General features: G+C 44.1%; 1 protein-coding gene across 3 annotated transcripts in view; it reads left to right on the forward strand.

Moving 5' to 3' along the window:
• The window catches only part of GARRE1 (granule associated Rac and RHOG effector 1), an 87,065-nt gene extending 69,527 nt beyond the window's left edge, over positions 1-17,538 (forward strand). For 2 of the 3 annotated variants that reach the window (XM_037030824.1, XM_037030825.1), the window contains exons 8-14: positions 977-1,074; positions 5,395-5,520; positions 6,601-7,634; positions 10,807-10,972; positions 11,887-12,024; positions 14,422-14,500; positions 14,959-17,538. In XM_037030824.1, the coding sequence (XP_036886719.1) occupies positions 977-1,074; positions 5,395-5,520; positions 6,601-7,634; positions 10,807-10,972; positions 11,887-12,024; positions 14,422-14,500; positions 14,959-15,267 (1,950 nt within the window). In that variant the 3' untranslated portion in view covers positions 15,268-17,538. The remainder of the gene's footprint in view (positions 1-976; positions 1,075-5,394; positions 5,521-6,600; positions 7,635-10,806; positions 10,973-11,886; positions 12,025-14,421; positions 14,501-14,958) is intronic. The other variant, XM_037030826.1, reaches the window with a different exon arrangement.
• The last annotated feature ends 484 nt before the right edge of the window (positions 17,539-18,022 follow it).

Below are 18,022 nucleotides of genomic sequence, written 5' to 3' on the forward strand. Positions count from 1 at the left end.
CCCAGGCTGTTCTGAGAAACATTGTAGGCTTTGAAAAAAGAGTTCTATGGTATTCAGAGATCAGAAACTAACTAGATCCCTGCCCTTTGATCCCAGGGCACCTTTGTTAAGTGGCTGACAAAGAACCTTTAGGTTATGGTTCTGGGGATGGGAGGAGAGAGGAAACACCTGCCTGGTCCAACAATGGCTATTACTTGGACAGGAAGTCTTTCCAAAGGATGTTACAGACCAGCTGTGGGAACTGTGTTTACAGCGATGGAAATTACCTCCATTACAGGCTGAATCATAATAAGCAACTCTTCATGGTTTTACCCCTTCTGATATGTTACAGATTTGATTTTAACGTGTTTTATGATTGATTTCTTAAAATTCTTTTAGTTATTCAAAAATATAGTCATCACTTTGTCAAACTCTGTATAGAATACTGTAGTATCTGATACAATATTGAAGACTGTCCTCCAAATAGGAAATCATTGAGAAAGGGGCTGGTTCTTTATCTTTCCTGAAGTGGTTCTGTTTTTATTGATGGTTGAGAATAAAATGCTCTTTAAAAAACAGTTTCATCCACTTCTGGCTTGTGATTTAGTCATTACAAATGGGCTTTTCTGAAGCATTGGTTTGATTTTTTTGGTGACATTTTTACTTCTTTCAAGTATATAAATTCAAAAAATACTAAGATAAAGGAAACAGTAATTCCTAACTAACATTTATAGTTTAGAAGGAGTGCTACAAGTGCTTGCGAAGTTCAGCACATCCTGCACCCAGAAGTTGGTTTCCGTTTATTGAAGTATTACTGTATTCAGTCATCTTTATCACCTGCTGTTGTCTCCATGGGGCTCCTGACTGGCCTCTGTATAACTGCCCTCCCGGAGCAATGGTTCTTTCCAGAGTCACTTAGCATCAGCAGGTTCATGTACTCGATTTGCGACTCATTTTTCTCTCTGAATGCTGATGGTTATTTTTGTTTCTCTCTTAGGTGGTAGTTGACACAGCACAGATAGAAAATAAAGAAGCCTATGCCCCTCAAATCAGTTTAGAAGGCTCCAGAATCGTGGTTCAAGTCCCCTCCACATGGTAACGTGACTCCTATATAAACACAAGCCTAAGCTCTAATAGAAGTATGCACATCTTTGGAAAGATTGCTATGTTGTGGACAAACTCCATGCTGGCTGACAGAACACATGTTCTGCTTGTACAGGTTTATGGGTAGTGACGGTGTGTTAGTGCCATGTCATGATTACCGACCCATGATAAGGAAGCCAGCATGCCTGAAGCCAAGTGTGATGGACTAGTAATACAACTAAAATGTTATATACTCATGAATCATAATGAGTAGTATTAGCTTTCCTTTGTTACTGTGTCCACAGCTTGTAAACAGTATATCATTTTCGCTAAGTCACCCAGTGTTTTTGAAAAGCTGAGTCCAGAACATAGAATTTCTTCTCCTTTGTCTGTTCCCAGCAACAACCCTAATGATCTCAAGTTTGTGTCATTACATACTCAGTGTTACTGCAAATCAGAAGACAGATTGAACCATTTTTCTTTTTATTTTAGTCTATTTTTTATGAGGGAGGGGTAGGGAGGAAGAAAGGGAGAGAAACATCGATCGGCTGCCTCTTATGTGCACCCTGACCAGGGATTGAACCTGCAACTGAGGCGTGTGCCTCAACCAGAAATCAAACCTGCGACCTTTTGCCAACCAACTGAGCCACACTGGCCAGGGCTGAACCATTTTTATTTTTAATTATGTAACTATATTTGTAAACTTATAGTAGATAAAATATTCCTAATTTATTAAAACAAAAGCTCCTACCCTGACTGATATGGCTCAGTGGGTTGGACATCGTCCCACAAACCAAAAGGTTGCCGGTTCATTTCCCAGTCAGGACACATTCCTGGGTTGTGGGCCAGGTCCCCAGTTGGAAGTGTGCAAGAGGAAAATGATCAGTGTCTCTCTCACACATCAATGTTTCTCTCCCTCCCTCTCTCCCTTCCATCCCCTCTCTCTAAAACTAAATACATAATTTAAAACAAAAGCTCCTACAAATCAGTAAGAAAATGGGCATGGTTTATGAACAGGTAAATCAGAAGATGTGGTCAACAAATACATGAAGTAAATATGTAACCTCACCTAATAAAGAAAAGCAAAATAAGGAAACAATGATATCATCATGTCCATCATGTTAAATTATTTTAGAGTAAAAATACTTCAACAGTAGGCACAGACGTTGTTGAATAAATTACACAGCCTTTCTGTATGGCTGTTTAATATATCATAGGCCTAAAATGTAAGATAATGACCTCAGCAGTTCCACAATTCCTCCTGTAGGGATTTATCCTGGTGATCTCCATAAATTCAGCTATAAGTATCAACATCATAGCTTTATCAGTGAGTAGCAAAAATTAAGCATATATCGGAAGACTTTTGTAATTAGAATTAGAATGTGAATGAATATTTAACTATATAGAATATATTTAGCCCTGGCTGGTGTGGCTCAGTGGATTGAATGCCAGTCTGAGAACCAAAGGGTCACAGGTTCAATTCCCAGTCAGGGCACATGCCTACGTTGAGGGCCAGGTCCCCAGTAGGGGGCATGCATGAGGCAACCACACATTGAGGTTTCACTCCCTACTTCTCCTCTCTCTAAAAATAAATAAATAAAATCTTAAAAAATACATTTAAAGCATGTAGGTAGGAATAGAGATAATGAAGAACAATGGCACTATTGGTGCCTGTGTGAACTGAAGTGAGAGCTGGGTAATGCAGATCATATTTAAATCATTTTCCCTTGAAATGTGAAGGTCCAGTGGTAGATCCTGCCCAAAGTTTTAGAACTAGTTGATACATCAAGTAGGGGCTGACCATTCACTTCATGCCTCTAGATCTCCCATCTATAAGTTTCTCTACCACGAAAAATTTTAATTTGATTATTCAGATGGTATACCATTTCCTGAAATGAACAATTATTTATATACATATTTTATTCCTATCAAACAGTGATTTTAAAGCTCACTTTTCTGTAAGATTTTTGTGTTCCCTAATTCTTAATTTGTTTTTCAATTCAAGTTCTTATTGAAAAATATTTAATTTAACCCAGATTCTCATTTTGAAGAAAACTTTTGGATATTTGAGTGAATATAAATAGCTAGTACTGAAATGATAACACTTTAGTTTACTTTCAAAACCGTCTATTTTTTTTTTTTTGGTTGATTTCCTTTGTAATTCATTATACCTCCATTAAAGACCTTCTGGTCTATGATTCTGTAGGCTCCCTCTGGTGGTTGCTTTTGGTAAAATACGGAGTTTTCTTTTGTTATTTCTTTCAAATTATGAAATACGTGCTTGCTGATACAGACGAAATCAAGTGATTACTACACCGTCAGGAAAATGAAATTATTAGCAGTCAGTCAAGAATTTATTATATCTTTTGCTGCCAGATTTTTTTCCAAATGAAGTATACTTTATTTAGATTTTTAAACTGTCATACTTATAAGCTATCCATTTTCTTTCAACAAATACTTACTAAATACCTGCTATGTGACAGACACTGCCTAGGCTCTGATAATTTCGTCATGAGCAAGAAAGACAAGGTCCCTGCTCCTAACTGATCTGACTTTGTAATGGGGACTGGGAGGAAAGAGCTACTAATAAGCATAAGAGTTAAGTTGAAAAACTGGCAAGTGTGTGAAGGGAGTGAGAGTAGAATGATGTCATGTGATAGAGAATAACTGAGGTAGAGGTGGGTAAGAGAGGCTATTTTGGATGAGGACATCAGTCATAAAAGGCTGTTTTGAGGATGTGACATTTAAGAGGAGCTGGCCATGCGAAGAGCAGATTGGGAAATCATTCCAGGCAGAAGGAATGGCAGAGGCATGAGGAATAGCCCAGCATGGCTGGGGAGATAACAGTCGATGATGATGATGACGGCGGGGTGGGTGTTTGGGGGGTGGGTAGGAGGCAGTTTGTAGAACCCAGGACTTGCAAGGTCCCTAAGAGACTTGGATTTTTATCTAAGAACAGGTAAAGGGTTTTTAGCAAGTCTGAGGAATCTGTGAAGACAATAGGTTTAGCCTCTTAAGGGCACTGCTCTCGAGATCAATGAATAAAATAAAAGTGCCAGCTTGTTGGTTTTCAGAAAGAGAGGTATCATCACAGGAACTTTAGTACTCCTTTCTGCATGACCAGCAAATGCTCTCCTCGTGTGTGACCGAGCCAGATCACAAGCAGAAGTTGGCTTGGGAACACAGAGCAAGTGTTCCTAATTACAGCAATTTCAAGCTGAGGGAATTCGGTGCATGAACCTTGGCCAGGTCCACTGGCCAAGATTCTCTCCCAGGAGTTCAGGGGCTGGTTGGGGTATGGTCAGAGTTGCGTTGTTGCCTTTTCCAGTGTTCCTGAAATTGGCCAGCTCACCGTCTCACAGATGTATTTCTCCTCCCAAAGTCATGTTGGAGAGTGCTGTTGTCTTCTTAGGGTAGCTTCAGAAGTGTGGCTAAAATGGGAGCAGAGAACTGGGAAAGGATCTGGAGGAGAATGTGGGTGGGGGGGAAGAAGGTGGTTGGTGAGACTGTTTTGTTTGCCCAAGTGATTAACACAGGGGAGAGATGGGGTGATTGCATGAGAGAGAGGCCCTTGGGAAAGCCTGCAGCATCGGGGAGGTCAGCCTATGGTAAGAGCAGGGCCTGTGTTCTGCTGGGACGAGAGGGTTTTACAGGGTGTGTGGGCAGGGGCACAGGTGAGGTGGTGGAATCATTGTGACAGGAGATGGAGTAGATCTCACATTTATGTATTTCTCACTTAAGTGACACTTGAGATCAATGCAATGAGCAAGGTGGCAGGGATAGCAGAGCTTTGAGGAGAGATGGGGGGGAGGTGTGGAACAGTCATGTTGGAAAAGGAAGTTAATCTATGGGAGGGTCATGTTTGTTGCTTACCCGAAATTTGCAGTGAGTCCAGGTCACATACTGTGAGGGTTTTTTCCCCTCTTGACCCTCAGTTTCTTGGGTTCAGGTAGGTGTGAAGTGCTATAGAGGAAGGGAGGGGCAGGGGTGTCCTGGACCGACTGTGCAAAGGTGTAGATGCTGTGCCAGACCACAGAATCTCAGCAGGGTCGGGAGGAAAGGCAGGGGCGGAGCCTGCGCTGGACACTGAGAGGGCATTCGGAACTCAAAATTGTTGGAAATCCATGGACGCTCCAGATCCTTTTGCTTCCCTTTCATTTTGCAGAGCAGCAAGATTCAGGGTTAGCCCTGTCATTCTCTAAATGTTCTTATAATTACTAATTTTTATTCAGTGTAAAAGTACATAAAAATTGTAGCTTTTTGTGTGAGACCTGTTGAAACACCTTTGTGGAGAAGTGCAGTCCAGACTAACTCAGCGTGGTCTGTACCTAGGTGCCTGAAAGAAGACCCTGCTACCATGTCCCTGCTGCAAAGAAGCCTGGATCCCGAGAAGACCTTGGGTCTTGTGGACGTGCTGTACACGGCTGTGTTGGACCTCAGCCGCTGGAGGGCGGGGAGGTTGGTGTCCCTGCGGATCACTTGAGTTGGTTTGCATTCAGGTCCACACCAAGGGACAGTGTAACCACATACAATTTAATGTGTGCTCATGTCACTGATAGTATGTGAGTACATAAGACAAGAAAGAAAAATTGGTGGTAACTTTTTATTTTGGAATAATTTCAAACTTACAGAAGACTTACAAGAATAGTCCAGCAAATTGCATTGTGCCCTTCACTCAGACTCTCCATTTTGTTAACATTTTTGCCTTCATTTGTTTTATCACTTGAGAATAAGTCCTTCTAAAGGATTTTTAACCCAATTCATATTCTCTTTATGAACTAGGAGCAAAACAGTGTTTAGAAAATTTACTCATGTCCTGCATGAACTTTATTTATCTCTGAAAGCATCTGGCAGTTGCAAGATTATCTCTTTGTCATTTGTGAACCTTAGGTAGGGACCTTAAACATCTAGCCATGTGCTCTCTCCCTTTTCTTAACCCATGAACTCACAGAGGCCCAGAATAGTGTGGTGGTTTATCCACGGTTGCACCAGCCATCAGCCACCTAAGCTCCTACCCAGTGCCCTATCTCTAGGGCTCTCTTTCAGCCCTGGAAAAAAAAATGCTTGGAAATCTTTGGAAGTAACAACCACATGTTCTTGGCACTGTCTGTATATTACTTCCAAGGACAGCAGTGCTGCCTAGTGTCCCTGAGTCCTGCCCACCCACCCCTTTGTTGTGTAGATTTGTCCATAGTCCCTCTGCTGGATCTGCCAGACTCGGTCTCTGTCCTCCAGGCACACTCAGGTCTCTGGCGGTTATGTCCCCCACTCTAGCTGTGCTCTGCTTTCCTGTTCTGCAGTGAGAGAGTTTTGCTCACACTCCTCAGGCCAGAATCCTGGTGTAGTTTTTACAGCGCTGTGTTGATTTCTTTGTAATAAATGTAGAGAGCAAGTACTTAAATTGTATTCATGAAAACTCTCAGGTGTTCATTTATTTTTCCATAAAATGAGTGAACTTAATACCACCCAGTGAGGTCTTTTTTGTTCTTAAAGTCTTTCTAAGAGATCCGTTTCATTAATACATTTTTGTTTAAATAGGGAACAAGCTTTGCCCTGCATTCAGATCCAGCTCCAAAGGGAGATCTGTGACTTCGGGAACCAGGCCGACCTGCCTCCTGGAAATGGAAACAAACCTTCGGGTGGTCTGCAGAAGACGTTCTCCAAACTAACATCCCGGTTCACCAAGAAAGCGTCATGTACCAGCTCTAGCAGCAGCACAAATTATTCCATCCTAAGTACACCTTCCAAAAACATCTTCATAGCTGGGTGTTCAGAAGAGAAGGCCAAAATGCCCAGTAATCTTGATTCAAGGTTACAAAGCATTTTGAACATTGGTAATTTCCCTAGAACTGTAGACTCTTCACAGTCAGCTCAGAATTCCAATAATCAAATGGCCAATGGTTTTCTCATGGAACGGCGTGACAACTTTCTGCAAGGGGATGATGTCAAGGACGAGAAGGGTATGAACTTACCAACCGATCAAGAAATGCAGGAGGTTATAGATTTTCTCTCGGGCTTTAATATGGGCCAGTCACATCAGGGCTCCCCATTAGTGACAAGGCGTAATTCTGCTGCTACAGCCATGGTGACCGAACAGAAGGCAGGAGCTATGCAGCCACAGCAGCCACCACTGCCTGTGCCCCCTCCACCACGACCACCCCAGACTGGGGCACACACACCTCTGACACCCCAGCCAGGCCTGGCACCTCAGCAGCAGTCCCCAAAGCAACAACAACCCCAGGTCCAATACTACCAACACCTGCTCCAACCCATTGGACCACAGCAGCCCCCATCCCAGCCTCGGGCCCCTGGAAAATGGGTGCATGGCTCATCCCAGCAGCCAGCACAGCCTGTTGGAGCAGGTCTGTCTCCTCTTGGCCAATGGCCTGGCATATCTGATCTCAGTTCTGACTTATACAGCTTGGGTCTGGTGAGCAGCTATATGGATAATGTGATGTCAGAGGTTTTGGGACAGAAGCCACAGGGACCTAGAAATAATACCTGGCCAAACCGTGACCAAAGTGAAGGAGTCTTTGGAATGTTGGGAGAGATTCTGCCTTTTGATCCTGCAGGTATGTGAGCCCCACTTCCCACTTAAGGGTTTTAACATAAATGTAATCATTGAGGACTTCATAGGGCCTCACTGCCACAGCCTTACTTATGGGGGAAAGTGACTTTAGAGAACCCTGCTCACTGATTGATGGCACATATGGGGCAGATCCAGCAAGGAAGGAAGCAGTGAGAATGAGGCTGAGAAGGTAAGTAGAGTTCTTTTTCTCAGTGTTACAGAGGACAGGATTAAGGCATAAGAAAAGTTACTTGAATGGCTTAAAGTCCCACAGTGCAAGTGGGCCCCCATCTGGGCCCTCCCGTTCATGGGAGCCAAGACAGCTGGCCCTTTGTGGGCTACTTTTTCCTGTTCTGCGATTCTTCTTTGCCTAAACTCTAGGACCTATGAAAGTGGTAGGGTACCTTCTTACCTTCATAAAATAATGGCTTCTCCTGGCCTAGACAGTATGAAAATACCACCTGAGTTATCTTAGGAAATTAGAAAAAGAACTTAGAAACAAAACAAAAATAAATTAGGAGTCATTAATTAAGGATAAGAACCACAATTCATTAAAGAAAAACATAGTAAAAATTGTAAATAAATCTCGAAGAAGGGTCTTTGGAGGACCAGTAAAATAGATAAATCAATTTATTATAAACCTGATTAAGAGAGAGCAAAGAGAAACAAGATTAGGAAAAAGGAAGGAGACATAACTACTATAGGTATAGGAGAGATTAAAAGAACTTTATGATATTACTACATATGACTTGATGACAAAACATTTGAAAACTGAATGGAAAATGGATTCTTTCCTAGTAAAATATACATTAGCAGAATTGTACCAAGAAATAGAAAACCCGCCTGTATCTATTTCAGTAGAAGAGATTGGGAAGGTAATTATGAAGCCAACATGATTTTTATCATAAACACTTTATGAGGAATTTACAAAAAGGAAATTATAGTGCATCTTACTTAATGAGTATGGATGGATGTGAGAAAATCCAGCAGCTCAGAATAAGGGAACTTCCTACTGTCCAGTAATCCATTAGATCAACCAGTTATGAGAAGAATTCACATAGCGATAGATGACACGAAGACATTTAATAAAAGTTAGCAGCAATGCTTAAAAAATAAATCCCTCAAAGTAAAACATGAACAAAAGGAAACTCCTCAAATATATAAAAGACTTCCAAAAACCAGTAGCAAGTAGCACTTTGTACAGTAAAACAAAATTCCAGTTACAGTCAGATGAGTGGCAGTGTCCCTACCAACAGTATATAACTGTCTTGAACTTTCTAGCAAATGCAGCAAGACAAAAAACAAGGGAAACCAGGTGTGAGCTTTATAGAAGGATAGATTATAAAGCACATCGCTTTGCTGGCAATCGAATTGGCAAAAGAAACCTAGAATGAATAAGCAAATCTGGTAAAGCAGGCAGATACAAGATAAGTATATAGAAATTAATTACTTTTTTCTCTAATCGAGCAAAGGGTATACAGAAGTGGAAAATACATTTCATTCACAAGGAGAACACTGTGAAATACTGTAAATAAGTACAGTGAATATTTACGTAACCACCAGGAGAGTCCCTAATAAAACAACCCATCATTAACTGTTAAAGGGCAGAAATGTTTTATGTCTTCTAAAAATTTCAAGCCACCACTCATACTTTCTTGTTCTTGCTTTCCTTGGGTGGGTGGATGTGGAGAACCCTGTACCCTGGGGCACAGGCACAGCGAACAGTTCCTACTGCTGTGGAGGAGCAAGCCCACCTTGGCACCTGCTGGACCAGGTGTGGCATATTTTCTTGATTGCCATAGACAGCCCGTATGGGTTTTGATGGTCATGTAATTCAAACAGAGTAGAGATGATAACTTTGACAGAATTATATCACTGTTGATACTTGTTTGAGGCCCAGACAGGCTTTATGTCCTTCGCCTGAGAATCCTACCAGCTTTTCCTTTTGGATGTTCCTGTCTAACCTTTAAGTCTTCATTGGAGCTTTCTGCCGACCCTGCCCCAAGGGCACTCCACTGGACAGGCAGGCACACACAGCCCCTGGAGGCTTGGTTTGAGTCCTGGGACGACCTTGATTTCAGCCCCTACTCTCCAGTCCTGCAAGACGGCCTGGTTTCATGCAGTGCTTCCATGGTAGTGCCTTGAGAACAAGCTAACAATGGGATTCTGCTTTAGTGTCTTTCCCAGCCTGAGGCTAAAATGTACACACTGTTGAGTCATACTCAGTTTGTAACCCATAGATATTTTTCTGCCATAGCTTATTTGACTCTCTAAATACCTTCTGTGCTGGTTTTTCTCCCACTTTTGCTTCCCTCCACATCCTTACTCAGCTCCATCCAGTATGTTTCCAGCCATCTCCTAACACTTTCTGAAATTTTGTTATTCTTTACTACTCTTACTATCTTCAGGGTAATGGGCAGGTTTTCCACCCATTATCCAGGAAAATCCTCGATCAGAGTTGCGCCCGAGTGGGAATGGCATGTTCTCTATCCGACTGATCCTGGTGCTTTGATAATTTCCAGGTTATCAGTTGGCTGAAGTGATCATCTGATTTTCTAAGTTGTTATATAAATAGTGTTAGGCCTTAGAATTTTTTTTTTAATATATTTATTTATTTATTTATTTATTTATTTATTTATTTATTTTTAGAGGGGAAGGAGAGAGGGAGAGAAACATCAATGTATGGTTGCCTTTTGTGCATCCCCTGCTGGTAGTTAGCCTGCAAGGAACTGGTTTGCAACCCAGGCATGTGCCCTGACTGGGAATTGAACCGCAATCGTCTGGTTCGCAGGCCCGCGCTCAATCCACTGAGCTATGCCAGCCAGGGGCCTTAGAATTTTTGAAATATTTGTCTTTAATATTTAGTCATGGATAAAACACAGCATTTGTGTTTGTTTTTCTGTCTTCTGTGCACATCGAGCCTGCCTCTGTCCTAGGCATAAGCCTTCCTGACAGCCCCTATATGTACATCATGTGTGAACTTCAGATCTGGGTGCTGAAGGCCCCACCTCACCACTGCGGACTGCGAGGCACGTCCTGCAGCCAACCCTGGGCCACAGGCCTGGCAGTTCCCCACCATCTTTCACTGTGTATGTGGCCAGCACATCCTCAGAAGGTAGGAGAGGAAAAAAGGCAAATTTGGCTCCAAACCCTGTTAATTCTTTGTCTTAACACAGTGGGTTCAGACCCCGAGTTTGCACGCTACGTGGCTGGAGTGAGCCAGGCCATGCAGCAGAAGCGGCAGGTCCAACATGGTCGCCGCCCAGGCAACCCCCGGGGACACTGGCCACCCATGGATGATGCCCATCGGACCTGGCCTTTTCCAGAGTTCTTCACAGAAGGGTGAGTGCTGGGTGTGGCGGTAAAGCCGAGTTTGAGATCTGGGTGTTCCACAGGTGGCCTTGGTGCACCCTTACCAAGCAGTTGAATTCCAAGCCTGCATGTGAGAGTGATACATGTTCAGATCTTCAGGGGTCCAGTTTTGTGGTTAACTGTAGGATGCCAGGTGGCATTGTGTGTCTCTGTAAACACACCACTGGTGTAAAACTGATTTTCAAGACACACTCCTCTGCCCTAGACAAGGATCTTATTTGATAGTATTTGTAAAGTAGTTGCACGTTTAACATAGTCTTTATGCTGAAATGAGCACAGCTGTGAATCCAGTGGGATTTATGAAATGTGACCCTTAGAGCCTACAAAAGGCAACCGTCAGTGGTTCAGTTCCAGTACATGGGGAGAATTGTGGATTTCCATCATTTAAGACGACTGGCGATTGATTTTGCACATCTTTTATTGCCACCTGGTTGGTAAATCTGGACAGCTAAAGACCACTTCAACTTTGTTTGCTCTAAAACGAATTTCATATGTAAATCACAGTCTTCTGAGAGGAATAAAGGGCAGTGACATAGATGTATTACAGTTGACCCTTGAACAACACAGGGGTTAGGAACATCAACCTGCTGTGCATTAGAAAATCTGTGTATAATTTAAGTCGACTTTCCATATGTAGGGATTCCTAAGCATGGATTGAAAATACCGTTGGCCTTAAACAAGACAGGTTTGAACTGTGCAGATCCACTTACATGCAGACCTGTGTATAAGAGACAAGAGACCACTGTTTGGTTGTGAGCTGAGTGCAGGGTAAAGACTGTTCTTTTAGAGCTTGGGTGGGGGGTGGGGGGTGGCCTTGGCCTATCCAGCCAGTGTCCAGGCTGGCTAGAGGAGTCCTGGGACCACCTTATCTCTTTGGCTTTCAGGGATGGTCTGCACAGTGGCTGGTCGGGTACGCAGGGAGACTCAGCCAGCTCGAGTGATGAGACATCTTCCGCCAATGGAGACAGCTTGTTCTCCATGTTTTCAGGGCCTGACCTCGTTGCTGCTGTCAAGCAGAGAAGGTATGAAGAGATTCCCAAATCACAGGGCAGAGGGGCACATGCATGTGATCCACAGCTTATTCCTCTGGGAAGCTCAGGAGCCCCATTGTCCCCAGGCGGCCTTGTGTGGGAAAGGCAGAGGGCTTTTTCTGGCAGTGTCTTGCTGAGGCCTCTGTGGGGCCATCACGTAGACTTGTAGTCCAGGTGACTTAACATTAGGGTGAATTTTTGCTGGCAGAATAGGATCGTGCTAGTGGTAGACAAAAAATGCCAGTATGTCAGATAAGGGAGGGTTCTGAGAGGGTCTGTTGATACTGGTCTGTGCCTTGGCAGCTCTTTGTGGGGGCGGGGAGAGCAGGACCATGACAACCCAGTTCTAACCAGGACTCACCAACAGGCTCTGTAGCCCCAAACAAAGACTTGGCCCAGACTGACCTTCAGTTGCTTTGTCAAAGTGGATCTGGATAAAATGACCTTTGAGTGGTATTTCAAAGTTGAGTAAAATAGTAATATAGTTTATTCAGATCTAAGAAGTTTTCAGAAGTAGTCACAAATTAAAATGGGCCCTGAAATAAGAGGAGAATTTTGTTACAAAGAAGTAGAAAGACTTCGTGGGTGTGAGGAAGCTGAGGACCAAAGGTGGCAGTCTAAAGGATGTGGGCAGGCAGTAGCAGGCAGGGCTGCCTGGGCAGCAAGTCATGCTGTGGAGGAGAAAGGGAGGCCAGGTTACATGGCCTTTGATGACTGTAAGTCGTGGGGAGTGGGTAAATGAGAGGCAAGGGCACCTGAGTCTGGATGCACGGAGGAGTAACCGTTGTGACAGCAGCGATTGCTAGTCAAGCCGGAGCGCTTCCTGAGTGCTGGGCCCTGGGTAAGCATTTGTGTACAGTTGCTCACTCAGTTCTCACACCCACTATATTTATATTTATATTTATATTTATATTTATATTTATATTTATATTTATATTTATATTTATATTTATTTATGTATATGCTAGGACTACCGTAACAAGATACCATAGACTAGCACTAAATTTTTGTATTTAAACAACAAATACTTATTTTCTCACAGTTCTGGAAACTGGAAATCTAAGATCAACATGTCAGCGGGGTCGGTTTCCTTCAAGGCCTCTCTCCTTGGTTTGCAGATGGCCGTATGTTCCCTGTGTCCTCGCATCATCCGCCCTCTGTGTGTTTGTGTCCTAATCTCTTTTTTTACAAGGACACCAGTGGTATCGGATTGGAACCCACCCTAATGACTCATTTTAACTTGCTTAAATGCCTTATCTGAGAATACACCCACAGTATGAGGTACTTACTGTGAGTTAGGAATTCAACATATGAATTGGGGGTCAACAGATGAATTGACGAGGGGTGACACAATTCAGCCATAGCAACCACCTTATTATATAAGTATTGTTTTACTCCCAATTCACAGGTGAAGAAACTGAGGCTCAGTTAAAATCATTCATTCATCCATCCATTCATTCATTCATTGGCAACTATCCTATACCAGGGAGACATTGGTGATGTAGCAGCAAACAAAACAAAGTGCTCTTCCTTGTGGAATTTATATTCTATTGCAGGAAGGCAGATTTTTTTTAAAAGTCAGATTGGATTAGATGCTGTGAAGAAAAATAAAGCAGGGTGGGAGGGCAGAGGTTGCGAGGGATAGGTAGATCTTCTGTTCAGAATGAGTCAGGGAGCAGAAAGCTGAACACAGTGAGGGAGCAACTGATGAGACACTGGGGGAGAGAAGAAGCAGGGATGATAGGCAAGTTTTGGGCCCGAGCATCTATCTGTGTGAAAGAGGGTTCCAAGAACCAAGACTGGGAGGACTGCAGGAGGAGCAGGGTGGAGCCAGGGGTGGGGTTTAAGACTTCTGTTTGAGACGTGGGAGGTCGTAAAGGCCAGTCAGACACCAGGAAGTCACCTGCAGCACCACCTCTGCAGAGACTGCTGTCCGCACGCAGGCGAGTTGACAGACTGACTGACCTGGCTCCAAGCCTACCACATCCTGCCCTTTTCATTCAACATTATAACAAATGTTTTCCTGTCATTTGTGAAACTTAACAGCTTTTTAGTTTTAGTCACATATACACTTTACGTGGTAAATAATATCTGTTGAATAAATTAACAAAAGGCCAGAGCTGATGGACTCGGGGCAGCTAAAACAGCCAGTGCCTGTCCTCATGCCTGGCACTCCTACCCCACCCCACCCCAGCCGTGCGATGGCTTGCAGGAGTGCAGCACTTGGTGGTGACTTGCCTTATGCCCCTGCACACAGTGTACCCAAGCCCCCACCCCTCATGTAGAACCAGTTTCCCAGATGTCAGAGCCAAGTGGATAGGGCGCCCCCTGGAGGTAAGCTGGGCAGGAAGCCAACCAGCCACTACACTGCGCTCTTGGTTCTTTCAGGAAACACAGCAGTGGAGAGCAGGAGACCAGCACGCTGTCCTCCCCGCCTCTTCTTACCACAGTGGAGGATGTGAATCAGGTATTGTGGGCACTGCTCTGGCCCAGAGGGTTGGCTCTGTGGGATAGAGACCATGAGCAGGATTCCAAAGCTGAAGTTTCAAGAGGACCTCAAAGAAATAACAACTATTTTCCCCATGATTCTGTCTCAATGATTAGCCAGCTCAGCTGACTCAGAAGCACATGTAGAGGAAGCTCTGGGACTGTACCGTCCAACAGGATAGCCACTAGCCACATGCAGCTGTTTGAAGTTAAATTAAATATAAAAATTGAGTTCCTCAACTGCACTAGCATAACTGGGGAGTGGCTACTATACTGAACATTGTGGACAGAACATTTCTGTCACTGCAAGCTCCAGGGCTGTGGGAGGGGGAGGGGCTCTCACCCTGTCTCCTAGGTGAGAGTCAGGCCAGAGACTGGGGAGGTGGGAAGGATGATAAACTGCCAGAATGCCACTAAGAACCTTCTTCTGTCTCTCAGGATAACAAAACCAAAACGTGGCCACCCAAAGCACCCTGGCAGCACCCTTCTGCACTGCCCAGCACACTGCCCAGCCCAAGTGCACCGCTCTATGCAGTCGCCAGCCCTGGCAGCCAGTGGAACGACACCATGCAGATGCTGCAGTCGCCGGTGTGGGCTGCGACCAGTGATTGCAGCGCCACCTCCTTCACCTATGTGCAGACCCCACCGCAGCCCCCACCCCCACCAGCACACAAGGCAGCACCCAAGGGCTTCAAAGCCTTCCCTGGGAAGGCTGAGCGCAGGCCGGCCTACTTGCCCCAGTACTGACCAGCCAGGCCTGCCTACCTGCCCAAAGCTGTTGGGGCCAGTGTCCCCATCCCAGGGCTGACTGGCTGGCACCTTCCCCCAGAGGACCAGTGCACCCCTGTCCCAGGCAGGGATCCTTGGGGATGGGGGTGGTTGGCAGCTCCAAGTCTCTAAGGCCTTGCTTCTCAAACTTTGAAAGCATCAGACCCCTGGAGGGCCAGCTGAAGACAGGTCTCTGACCCTCCTCAGGGAAATGCTGGGATCTTTGAGCTTAATAAGCACTTCGGGTGATTCTGATGCAGTTGGGTCATAGGCCACACTCTGAGAACATGGCCGTCATGTTTGTAGTCCCATTTTGCCACAGAGGCACCAGGCCTGATGACCAACTGCAGAACCGACCATTCTTCTGAGACCTTCCCCCTCCTAATGTACTGAGTGATGACCACACTAGTCACTGTATTTTGTAGCTATTTTTCATGTAGGTTTTTAGTTAAAACATCTCCCTAAAATGCATTGAAGTTTTTAAAATAACAAATATAGTGGCTGGAGGTTTGTTCAACACTATTTTTATTTAAGTGTATACAAAATGGGCAACATAGAATATTTGTGATCAGAAGCAATCACCTGGGTTTTCTGTGCGTGTGGGCAGTCCTTCACCACCCCAGCAGCCCCAGGGGTTGCAGTCTGTATCAGATTTACAAAAGCAACATCATAAAACTGTTGGAGGTGCATTCCTGGAGGTGCACAGAGAGGAGTCCGCTGGCTGCTGTCTGTGCGAGATAGAGGTGCACCTGTCGCTCTCAGGTCCTGCCACAGACACTGATGGCCAGAGGCTTCGGCTCCGCTTCACATGTGGGGGGTGGGCAGGGGCTGCACAGAGACACCTCGTGTGATACTGCAGTAACTTTTGTGAGCTGGCTCAAGACAAACCAATTAAGATGTAGCTAGGAATTAATTTAAAGTATTTTCTTAAAAAAAAACCCACCTCATTTTTAGTTAACACGTGCCATTATATAGATAATATCCTGTGGATTTAGGGATATTTTCCAGCCAGAATGGATCCAGAAGAATTGAATGGTGCTTAAATTGAGAAATAATAATAAATATATCTATATAGAATAGCTACCCCACTGTATATTAATTGAGGTTACAGAAGTTCTTTATATAAAACTTATTTAAATTTTTCATATTTCATCTTTGAAAAAGTCTAATTGAGAAAAATCCATAATATTTTCTGGTATGAAAGTTTGACAGTATTAATATTTTTTTTATATTTTCTTAAATCATTAAACCATTTTAATATATGTTAACTACTAATAAATGGTTTATTCTTTCTAACTCCATATAACCTTTTCCAGCAAAGATTGTAATAACACATTTATGTTCTCATTTTTCTACAGATATAAGTAAATTTATATTTAAAAATACCAAAAAAGAAAAAATATATATATGTATGTATACACACTAAGTATAGAGGGCCCTTAGGGTGTGTGAGCCCAGCCATCTGACTTTCTAGTACTGTGTTGCCAGGCTCTTTCCAGGCCTCGGGTGTTGTCTTGTGCTGTGTGGAGATGCCATTGCTGCCTGTACTTACGATCCTTTCACCGTGGGTTCTGAACATTCACCTCACCATGTTTACAGAGAACTATTTTGTACATAGACTTTTTTAGGCACGTGCTTTGCACCAACCCTGCGTGGCTCTTGTCTGTGTTAGCTGTCACAGTGTGTGCACTAATCTCTGTTGAAATTGTTTGTAGCCGTTCGACTTGTAAGATAGTTTCCTATTTCCTTCGGTAATGTGTCCAGAGTACCCCGTATTTCGAGTTCTGTTATACTGAAGTACCCTTGTTTTAATAGTGCCTCCCCAAGGCCTCACCCTGGTCAGAGGTCAGTCCTTGATGCCCCAGCGCAGCTGACATCAGCATTGCTGATTGTCCCATTTTAGTCTGTTTTTCTTAAGACATTTGTAATTTACATCTCCATGGGCTGTGAGACTGTGTGAAGCTGTTTGTGTGGCTTCCTGGTAGGTGCTGTGTTCTCAGCACCGCCTTGCTCTGAACACTGGTAATTCCAGGTGCTGCGTTTGGCAGAGGAGTCTCTCCTAAGCGCGCGTGTGTGTGAGTGTGTGTGTCCTTTGCGTGGCCGGGCATGGCTGCCTTGCTCAGGCGTCAGCAGGACATTGTGTGAATAGTTAACGCTTCCAAACTGGAACTCTACATTTTGTATCTTACTTTTAAAGCTCCTATAAGTAAATTAACTATTGGCTTTATTAAAAATATACATTTAATAATATATTTTGTATGTCTGTTTAAAATGAACCTCAACAGATACGTCAAAAGCCCTGCCCTGACTCATTTGAAAAGCTGTCCCCGAGTTGGTTTTTATCAGCCTGTCATTTGACTCTGAGACCTTGAAAGGGGAAAGACCCCTGAGGGTATAGGATGAACTGGGGTGGGTGAGCAGAAAGCAAGACACCTTCCACACCTCTCCTACTGGCTTCCCTAAGGCCAACACTGAGGCCCCTGTGCAGGCAAAGCCAGTGTCTTCACCTAGAAGGATGCAAGCTCTCCCCATGGGTTGTGGTCTGTCAACACTCACACTCCACCGAGCGTGTGCTATCAGCTGCCCAGGCAGCCCTTCCAAGGCACAGACCGAGGGATGAGGTCTCCCACCATTCCTCCAACCACCCCGTATCTGGCAGAGACCCCACCTCAAAGGGACAAGGAGGACCAGTCTCACTGGATGACCATCCTGCTAACCAGAAGAACAGACTGTA

This window comes from Sturnira hondurensis, unplaced genomic scaffold, assembly GCF_014824575.4.
Source record: "Sturnira hondurensis isolate 20B ecotype Veracruz unplaced genomic scaffold, ASM1482457v3 Scaffold0020884, whole genome shotgun sequence".
In the NCBI taxonomy this organism is placed as follows: domain Eukaryota; kingdom Metazoa; phylum Chordata; class Mammalia; order Chiroptera; family Phyllostomidae; genus Sturnira; species Sturnira hondurensis.